Consider the following 11,314-nt stretch of genomic DNA (forward strand, 5'->3'; position numbering starts at 1 on the left):
TGCCTTATAATTGTGGAATAAAATGACTTGTGTTATTTTTGATATTCATCTCTGAGATTATAACTTGTGGTGTGTGTGTATCTTGTGGAGTCACAGTACGCAGTAGTTGGTTGTTTATTAAGATTGAGGGTTATTAAGGGAAATGAAACTCGTGATAACCCGGATCCCCGACCCCGGATTTGGGGGTGTTACATACATCGTAATCACATACACTCTCATTCCTGCATAGATAAAAGCCGAGTCCAGATAGTATAGTGGGGAGCCCGGGGAAGTATCGGAGTTATCATTATTTATAATTAATCATCATATCTAAAATCTCATAAAAAAATATTATTACATGAAATTTATCCATTTTTATATCAAACAGTCATGCCTTATAATAACTATGGTTGATAGTTACATTTTAACTTAGATAAATCTATTGTTAAAAAAAATTAGATAAATTTATGTTATATATTTTATGTGTCATAAAAAATATACATGATTTCTTAGAAAAATATAACTTCTGAGTACATTTAAAAAATAAACAACTACAAAAATAATTTTTATATTTTCGGGAATCTATTTTATTACAAACCTCACCCACTCTTCTTGTTAATATGCTCTTCATATATTATTAAATTCCACTAATCCTTTTTTTTCATACTTTTGTATTTTTATTTTTTCTAATTTTTTTGCAGAACACATTTTACACATATTATTTGTATTCAAGTAAGAAAAAATGTAGATTTTTAACTTAGTTTTTTACAACATTTACGGTATTCTCTTAAATAAATCATTTAAACAGTTACAAGATTAAGTAAAAATACTTAATAGTTAAATTGAGGTTATATAAATATTTGATAGAATATTAATATAAAAAATTGACTTACAATCATATTTTTATTGTGATTAGTTGGTATTGAAAGTGACATAAAAATGTAACGCTTTTTATATTTAATTTATAAAAGGAAAATTTTAATATTATATATGAAGATGAAATATTAATAATTAGAAAAGAAACAAGACCATTAGTGTCTTCTCGAGCAAGAAAGAATTTCTATCTTCTTTTGCATTTATAGTTTTATGTAATTTTAAATATTTGATTTAATTATCTAATAAATTATATTTAATATAATTGAAAAATATCACTAAAATTTAAAGATAAAAGTTAATTTCATAAAATTATGTACCGCACAAGATAATCTAGTTAATTAATATAAAAATGACTGCCGATAATTTCTGTTCTAAAAATTACCGATTTTATTGATTAATCACCCGATTAATCATTTCAATATTCTTTTTTGATTCGATTTTATAATCCGATTAATCATTATATTTTTTTCTTAAATTAATATATTTAATTTAATAAATTAAATATCTTTCTATTTTATTAAAAATATTTAATACTCCGATTAATCAATCATCAATTATCCGATTAATCCCTGAAAGACTGATTTCCCGAATAATACCGATTTTCGCTTTTTAGAAACAATGCCAGTAATAATAAATAATTAACCCTTCTCCAAGTATAATTACAGATTTTGGCGATACAATTTATTTATGTACTGGTTTATGATTTATTGATGATTTTAAAAAAAAAAATAATTAATCGACAAATTGGTCAAACATTTTTAACCAGACTGGTCAGCTAAGCTACTTTTAAAAAATCAGACCATTTGTGTGAAAGATGATCTCAAGTACTGAAACATTTTCATCTGATAAAGTAAATTAGGTTTCTACTTCGCTGAGTTACACAGGTACAGTCACAACTTGTATGATCTCTTCAGAGAGTTGCTTCTAGACTCCAGTGTCCAGACACTTCCAGGTCAGTCTCTCCTCACAAGCTGCTTCTTCATTTATCAATTTTTTTTGTACCCTTTTCATCTTTTCATGATAATCAATCATTGATTCTCACGTAAACCATGGGTTTGTACAAAAGATCCAAGCTTTTTCTTGATTTCTTCAAGAAATATACCTCAAAAATCACACCCAACAACACTATTAAGCCCTTAATTCCTAAAATAAATACAAATAACCCATCTTTATCAAGCTTAAATTATGGTAGATTATATGGGTTTTCTCCAATTTCAAGAAAATGGGGGTTTGAATATGGGTCTAAAAAGAATGAGTTTGGGATTTTAGTTGGAAAAAGATATTATTATGTTGATAGACATCAAGTTCGTCACTTTAGGCCAAGAGGGCCTAAGAATTGGTTTCAGAATCCAAGAATTATTTTTATTGTTATGGTTTTGGGTGGTGGGATTTTGATTACTGTGTATTTTGGGAATTTGGAGACTATACCGTATACGAAAAGGACACATTTTGTGCTTTTACCATCGGGTATGGAGAAGAGGATGGGTGATACGCAGTTTGAAGAGATTAAGAAACAGTTTAAGGGGAAGATATTGCCTTCGATTCATCCGGATAGTATTCGGGTTAGGTTGATTGCGAAAGAGATTGTGGAGGCGTTACAGAGGGGGTTGAGGAAGGAACAGGTGTGGACTGATGTGGATTATAGTTCGGACCATGTTGGGATGAATGAGTTTGGTGGGAATCAGACTTTGATGGTGTTGACTGAGAGTGCTGAAGGAAATTGGAGTAAGGACGATGAGATTCTTGATGATAAATGGGTTCAGCAAAGTAGGAAGAAAGGGAAGGAGCGAGGTGTGCAGTCCTCGATTTCTCATCTGGAAGGACTCAACTGGGAGATATTGGTTGTGGATGAACCTGTTGTTAATGCGTTTTGTTTGCCAGGCGGGAAAATTGTTGTTTTTACGGGTTTGCTAAGACATTTTCAGACGAATGAAGAGATTGCAACTATAATTGGACATGAGGTATATATGCTTTGTTTTAATGTTTAATTTATACTACTGGTTTAGTATGATTGATGGTTGCTTATGTATATCTTTAATTAGGTTGGTCATGTTGTTGCGCGACATGGAGCAGAAGGGATTACAAAGAATCTGTGGTTTGCCATTCTACAGCTGATTCTTTATCAGTTTGTAATGCCTGATCTAGTCAACTCAATGTCACATCTTTTGCTAAGACTGCCTTTTTCGAGGAGGTTAGATATTTCTTATTGAATTTAACTGCACAAGTGTCTTCGACTGCCTTAAGTTCATAGTAATGGTTTCCTTCCAAATGGTATATGTATATATGGTTTAGAATTATTTTAACTTGTGTTGCTAATTGCAAAAGAGACCGCACTTATCCCATTTCATGATTAGTGCTTTAAAATTGACTCTTTTATCTGTGTTTTCCACAAGTGTTGACTAAATAGGCATAAGTCCAAAATGGGTGCATACGGAACCTCTCATTGCCTTCCGTTTATCAAACATTGGTTGTGTTTTGTTTTGGTGTAATTTTGATTATTAAAAAAATAAATAAATAGTGTTATATATCCGCTAAACTACTAAATTATTAAACTACTACACACATAGTCTACTTATCGTACTAAACTACAACCACAGCTTATCCTATTATTAAAAAATTAAATAAATAGTGTTATATATCCGCTAAACTACTAAATTGTTAAACTACTAGATATACTATACTTATCCTACTAAATTACGACCACATGTTATCCTATTATTTTCTATAAATTATAAATTTATAATTATTATATATTTACATAAATATTTTAAAATTATAATATGACGGGATAAATAAAAATTTTAAATATTAACGGGAACCCGTGCATTGCACGGGATTTAAGCTAGTGTTGGTAATTGTAGAGGTAATATATACAATTTAACCCTATGATCCTAGGCTGTTACAATAGAAACCTTAACATTCTATTAACTATAAATTCCGATATAATAAAAAGGGGTGGTTAAAATCTTCCAGGTTATCCTTAACATGATCCCTTATGCTATCCTCTGCATTATCCTTTGTTATGGTTGTGAGTGCATAAGCTGCGACATTCTTCTTTGAGTTCAAGTCACATAATAGTCCATATTTGTAGCAAGTACATGCAAATTTTTCGTATTAAATCTAAAACACAAGTTCGTAAATTTCAACCCATGAGATGATAATATGCCTTAATATGACAAATTAACATCATGTTTAGACATATCCTAGAATCTTCTAAACATTGGGCTTCTAAAGATAAAGTTTTCATGTCATCCAGGGTACAACTCTACTTTTAAGCCCAACATTCAAACAACTTCTCAATCAATATTTAAACAGGTTTTTTATTTATCATATTTGTACAACATCCATTATCAATGATGAGAGAGTAAAATTATTCAGCACTGGTAACCGGAGTCTGTAATATTTTGTTGATTACGAAGCAAGGGAGCAATCCTTATCTTTCTAGTTATGCATATAGACAACATAGTTTTGTGGTAGTTTTGTTCGTGTCCCACATAAGGTAAATCCATCTCTACATAAAGATAATTTGGTGACACCCTTTCTTTTTATCTGCATTCTTGCTGTCATAGAAACCCTAGAAGAGTATTGTCTAATTGGAGTAAATTGAAATATTAATGGCCATTTTTTTGTTAATAAAACACAAAGCCTCTTTTTCTGTGTCAATTTGGTTAAAATCTTCTGCTTATTTTGTCATGTTAGAGCATAACATCCTTGTTTCATATTAGATTACAAACCCTGTGTCCGGTTGTCGATAATTTTTCTGAAATTATAAGTAGACACAAAACTGAAATTTATAACTTGGCACCAAACTTTCTCCAAAATCAGCTGTAATTCCTTCTCAGTTTCCTGGGTAGATTAGTGATCATACTTATCATCAACAAACTTCAAACTAGTCGAGGATACTTAGTTTGACCAATTGTACTTCCAAATATATTGATATCTGAACTTGTGGATTGATAATAGGATTTTTCTTTGATCTTGGCCACTGATATTTTGATCTGATATAGTTAGAAGAATCAGTGACATCACAGTTGCTTTTGTTCCATCACAAGTCTGTATTTCTCTTTGATCGGCGTGGCAATGGTGGTAGAGGTTATTTACTTGGATATTTTTCTGTCTCTAATTTTTTGAAAAAGTTTTAGATTTCTCATTTCTAATTTTTTATTTGACAATATAAAAAATATGATTCTAAATGTGAAGTAGTTCTCCAGTCGAGAAAATTGGAAAACGTGTTCCAGTTAAATAGGTTTTCTGTTTTTAGTTTCATTTATCCAAGTACAAAATTTAAATAAATAATGTCGTGTCTTAATAGTTGGCCGCATATATAAGATAGTATAATAATCAATCAAACTAGTACTTGTTTGCCCCGGCTTCGCCCGGGGTTTGTAAATTTAATAAAATATCCAAATTTAATGGTTAGTAGATTCATTAATTTCACGTTAAGATGTATTTTATAATGATAGTATTTTATTTTATTTGATTATATAATATGTAGTTAAAAAAATACAATGATTTAAAAAAATTAAAATTTAGTTTATAGATTGTATAATTTATACAAAAAAATTATAAAAGTGTTATTTCATAATATTTTAACTTTGTATTTGTCTAAAAATGTAATATACTTGCTGATGGAGGAATGTGTTTTATTTGTTATGTAGTTTATACATAACAAACAGTGCATGTTTTATTTTGCTTAAAATTTATACTAAGAAAATTTAAATGAGTTGTGCATGGTTAAATAATCATAGATTTGCCCTTTACACAAATAACAAATATGTGGATATAGGTTGTATTGTGCATTTATAACTAAAACATCCTTAATTTTTTGTTAAATTTTTGTAATAAAGTGGAAGTTTGTTTATAGTTCGTAAAATAGGAAGGGCAATTTTGCATGTGTTAGTTAGGTTGTGTTTCTAAGTTTACATGAGTGTTACATGTGTTGTCCAGGGGTTCTTTATCGATTATGAGTAGTATATATGTAAATTTTAGTTGTAAGTATTTGTATTTTATTTAATTTGATCATATAATATGTAGTTAAAAAAATACAATGATTTTTAAAAAATTAAAATTTAGTTTAGATATTGTATAATTTATATCAAAAAATTATAAAAGTGTTATTTCATAATGTTGTAACTTTGTATTTGTCTAAAAAAATGTGAAAAACTTGCTCAAAGGAATGTGTTTTATTTGTTATGTAGTTTATACATAACATACCATGCATGTTTTATTTTGCTTAAAATTTATACTAAGAAAATTTAAATAGGCTGTGCATGGTTAAATAATCCTAGATTTGTCCTCTACAAAAATAACAAAAATGTGGGTATAGGTTGTATTGTGCATTTATAACTAAAAAATCCTTAACTTTTTGTAATAAAATATTTATTGTTAATAAGTTAGTGGAAGTTCGTTTGTAGTTTGTAAAAATAGGAAGGGCAATTTTGTATTAGTTAGTTAGGTTGTGTTTTCGAAGTTTACATGTGAGTGTTATATGTGTTGTCCATGAGTTCTGTATCAGTTATGAGCATGTAAATTTTAGTTGTAAGTATTATGACGTTATAATTCGGTATTTTGTACTTATAGTAGTAATACAAATTTGATTAAATATTGGTGATTTTGTTTGTTTAGGTGTAGTTTTTTGAGATCTATTTGTTCATTAAGTATTTAGTTCCCGCAACACTTATAGCTTTTGTACTTGAGTGTTTAATTTTTAAGACTTAGATTATTGGACTTATGTGTTTGAATTTGTAAGAAGCCAGGGCTATGACTATTGGACTTTATAAATAAAAATGTTTTTGATTAATGGATATGGTATAAAATTTAATCATGATTTATTTTAGTATTGTAATGGTGTTGCAAATATCCATATATATAATTATATTAATAACATTTTCTTCATTTCATGTTCTCTTTATTTTAAAATATATTTTTTTATTTTTTTATTTACATTGCAAAATTTTATAATTCTTATATATATTTTTAGTACATGATTAATATATTTTATAAAAAATGTTAAAAATTTAGGGTTGTGAATATATGATTGCAAGGTCCAGGTATTTCTAAAGTTTTGTTGCAAGTGTATATGACAATTTTTATTTAGAATTGAATAATTTTTGTTTGTTCATGTTATAGGTGTAAGTTTTGAATTTTTGAGACATGACATTTTATTGGTTGTTTGTTAGGTGTTTGATTTGTAAAACATTACATTTCGATTAGTTATGTTATAGGTGTTTAATTTTTAAGATGCTAGGCTATTAGAGTTAGATGTTTGGTTGTAAGACTTAACACTTCAGTATTAGATTTAGGTGTTTGATTTTCAAAACATATTTTAAAAGACGAAGTTATATTTTATATATGTTGGACTATTTTTTGAGACATAATTGTTGGACTAATTTAATTTTTGAGACATATTCCCTCCGTCCCGGTAGGTTCTTAACATTTGTAATGTAGAGTTATACACACATTTTAAGGCTCTTATGTAATATAGTTCCGTAACTTATTTTTAAGATTTTTTTTTTAAAAATAAAAAATTGAACATTAATTTTCATTCAACAAAAAAAGTTTTAAAAAAAATTATTTAACTATGGTAGATAACAGCCTTAAAATGCGTGTCGAACACTCTATTTCAAATGTTAAGAATTCATTGGGACGGAGGGAGTACCATTTTATATAGGTTGTTTATTAGGTGTTTGATTTGTAAAAAAAAAACACTTTTAGTTAGTTATATGATATCGGTGTTTAGTTTTTAAGACGTCAGGTTATTGGAGTTAGGTGTTGGTTTGTAAGACGTAAAACTTCGATTATGAATATTAGATTTAGGTGTTTGATTTTTAAGACACAACACTTCACTTGTGACTATTAGATTTAAGTGTTTGTTTTTTAAGGCACAACACTTCACTTATGGTTATTTATAACTGTTAGACTTATGACGTCATATATAGGCTTCATGATTATATATAATAATGATATGCTCCAATGAAAATCAGTTCGGTAACCAACTAACCCTTCTTTGTGTTATAAGGGTCTCATTGTATAAGATATAGAAGTGTATTCTTTTTAAATATAATTTTAAATATATTGTTTTTTAAACTACCAGATGTCAATTTTATGTAACTTTTTTTTTCAGGTACCTATTACATTATATATGATACAAATGTCCCTATTATTGCATTAAAAAGTAGTACTTATATATTAAATACAGTGGTACAATGCTAATGTCTTAAATATAACATATGAAGCCATTTAGTTATTAACAATTTAAAGCATTCAGTTCTTTAACTAAATATGTGACGGTAGTCACTTGTCCGTAAGTATGTTATTTTTTGTATTTGTACAAAAATTTAGTGTATTGTATCATTTTATTTGCTCTTTCACCAGATTAATGCACAGAGAGATAACTCGAGGTCCATAAAAATTAATTTAAACTCATGTCACCAACAAAGTTCGTTCTTTGTCATCGTATTTTCAAGTTCTGTTAACATGTTTTTTTGTTTTCACAAAGTTAAAGAATCTCTTTATTATAAAAGGGAACTTGTAGAAAACACCTCAAACTTGTTTTATACTGTTTTCTATAACATAAATATAATCAAGATTCTAGAACACCTCAAAAGTATCTGGAATTTTAATTAGCAAAAAAAAAATTATCTGGAAAACCTGGAGCATTTTTGCCTTTCTTGTTTAGAAAATCAATTTTTAGGAAAGAAACGAGATGGGCGGTCCTCTTTTCTGAAAACTGCTTTTATTTAAAGAAGGGATCAGAAAAACTGAAAACATGATAAGTTATTTCCAGAAAAAAGTGTTTTTGGATCTAAAAGGTTCTCGCTACGAGATTCTTCTCAAATCTCAACTGTTAGGGCAATTTAAATCCTTACATCATTAATCATAATACTTTTTGTCGTTTCTAGCAAAACGGTGTTCCTTAATTTTGGTTTGAGAAAACATTTGCCAAACAATTTTAAGAAAATACGACGCCCATTTTGCGTAAGACACTAAGTAATAAGTATTATAGTGCAAAACAGTTGACTCAACGTAAGAGTGGGTAAAAGTAGAGAGGAGATTTGAAAAGTGCTATATGATTTTTGATGTAGAAAATGATTTTATATCTTCTGGAGACAATGTATTCATGTTTTATCTGAAGCTCTGGTTTTTGAAACTGTTTTCAGAAATAAGGACCAATTACCTTGTTTAGTTTTCTGAAAATGATTTTCAATTTAAAAAAACAGAATAACGTGTTTTGGTTATGTAGCTTCTAGCCAAACATGCGAAATTTATTATAGAATTACATAACAAAAATTTTTTAAAAAAAAACATAAAACAATACCAAACACCGCTCTGTTTTTTTCTTTGAAAAATAGCTCCGGAAAAGAGGTGAAGTGAACAACCCCCTGGTTCTTTTTTCCTCCCCTATTTAAGGTGTTCCTTGAAGCTTAGCCTCGGTGAGGTACTATTTTTCGCGTTGTTGAAATTATGCCAAGTGAAAAACCTTTCTAAATTATGTATCCATTTATGAAACATGTCATCAGGAGTGTCTTTGTTAAATTAGGAGCATTCAGCTTCACTCCTTTAACATGATCTAACAATACCAATGATATTTTGATTATGACCAAAGAATGTCAGTGGGATAAGTTCAATTATCATCACCCATAATGCAATTTTGAACAACAATGGTGAGTTCGGTTAATTTAATTACTACGTGGAAAGTTCTGTTGGTATGGGCGGGTGGACAATGAACACTAATATACCATGTCTGCTGACATGGGAGATTTCAAGATGATGTTGTAATGGGATGCAAAGTCTGAGATCTTGTGTTTGCTTGGTTTGGGGTATGCAAATTGAGGGATAGTAGTTCACTACTGGGTTTAGGATATTATATATACACAAAACATAGTTGTGTAAATGAAAAATAACAGAAATACCCTCATCTCTGTTAAAATTTAACGTACAAACTAACAGAAGTTAATCAGAGCCCCTTAAGCGTGTTACAAAAGTTATTTAGCCATGTATATGGTCTTTTTTAATTTTTAGCCATTAATGTGCAAAATAATCATAGTACGGCCCAATGAAGTGCAATTTAGTCTTAATAGTATCTATTTGCTCTTTTTTTGTGCGTTCTGAGTCTTTTGCGTCTCGGTAAACTTCTCTGAGCTGCTGTTGGAGTATGTAGCATTCATCTTGCGGCCATTTTCTCGGGCAGAACCGTTAAAAGGAGAAATTACAAGGGTTAAAGTGTTAAATATCGAATTTTTGACTTTTAAGTATTACAAAGCTTTAAGGGCTAAATTAGTTAATTTTAAAACTTTGGGAGCTAGTTCGTGATTTCTGGAAAGTTTAGGGTCTGATTTACAATTCTGTGGAATATGGGGGCTGTATTCAGAAGTTAACAGTGGGGGTATTGAAGTGTTATATGATTAACACTTCAGTTTAAGTAGTTTAGTAATTGGCTAAGGGTATCATTGGTATTAGAAGATTTTAAGAATTAGAAATCTTTTGATTTTACTGAGCTAATAAGTTCCTGCTGTATGAGGTATGGGGATAACCTAGTAACAGGCATAATTAGACTGTCATAGTATGCCTACTATCAGAACTGTGATATGTGAATTCTTTCTGATAGTTTAGAATTTTGGCCTTCTGACAGCTGACACAATTACTAACTAGGCTTTTGGTCAGAATCTCTCATGAATAATTTTTAGGATTTCTGGACCAAAATTTGGTTGGGTAAAATTCTTTGTTATATCCATATGTTTTAAAGCTATGTTATGTTGGTAACTGTAGCTTATACTAAATTCTAACTATTGTTCTGAACATCTAAAAAGGTTCGCCCTAGAACTATACTCATGTATACAAAATATGTTCAGTAATTCAATTGAATAATCATTTATTCTTTGTTTCAGGATGGAGATGGAAGCAGATTACATAGGGTTATTACTACTTGCTTCTGCTAGATATGATCCTCGGGTCGCACCTATGGTTTATGAGAAGTTGGGAAAAATCACCGGTTCATCGGCCATGAGAGATTATCTGTCTACCCATCCTTCTGGGAAGAAGAGAGCCAAGTTGCTTGCTGAGGCCAAGGTTATGGAAGAAGCCGTAGCTATATATCGAGAAAGCAGAATGGGACACAGGGGTATTGAGGGTTTTCTTTAGGAGTAATAAAAATTGGCTCGTGTATACTTGTTTCAAGAATCAGTAGAGACATCAGTGACTTGATTTTATGTTTATTTATTTAATGAAGCTTGGAGTGTTGGCAAGATCTTAATTTTTGTTTTGTTCTCATTGTAACACACTCTCAGCCATTTTATTGCAGCTCGGAGATAATAGTACTCCTGTGCCACTGTGCTTCTTGAAATCTAATTGTGGCCCAGCCACAAAAGCCCGTCTCATATACTACGTTTCTAATAAGTCTAATAATAAAAAAAAAGAAACAATTTTGATAAAATAATAACTAAAATGTCGCATATAAACA

General features: G+C 29.6%; 1 protein-coding gene across 1 annotated transcript; it reads left to right on the plus strand.

Annotated features, from left to right (window-relative positions):
- Nucleotides 1-1,670: 1,670 nt before the first annotated feature.
- On the plus strand, nt 1,671-11,107 carry LOC141708156 (mitochondrial metalloendopeptidase OMA1). The gene is made up of 3 exons (XM_074511636.1): nt 1,671-2,816; nt 2,898-3,046; nt 10,743-11,107. The coding sequence occupies exons 1-3, from the start codon at nt 1,905-1,907 to the stop codon at nt 10,993-10,995; spliced, it is 1,314 nt and encodes a 437-aa protein (XP_074367737.1). The 5' UTR covers nt 1,671-1,904; the 3' UTR covers nt 10,996-11,107.
- The last annotated feature ends 207 nt before the right edge of the window (nt 11,108-11,314 follow it).

Source organism: Apium graveolens, chromosome 2 (assembly GCF_009905375.1).
Source record: "Apium graveolens cultivar Ventura chromosome 2, ASM990537v1, whole genome shotgun sequence".
NCBI classification, from domain to species: Eukaryota; Viridiplantae; Streptophyta; class Magnoliopsida; order Apiales; family Apiaceae; genus Apium; species Apium graveolens.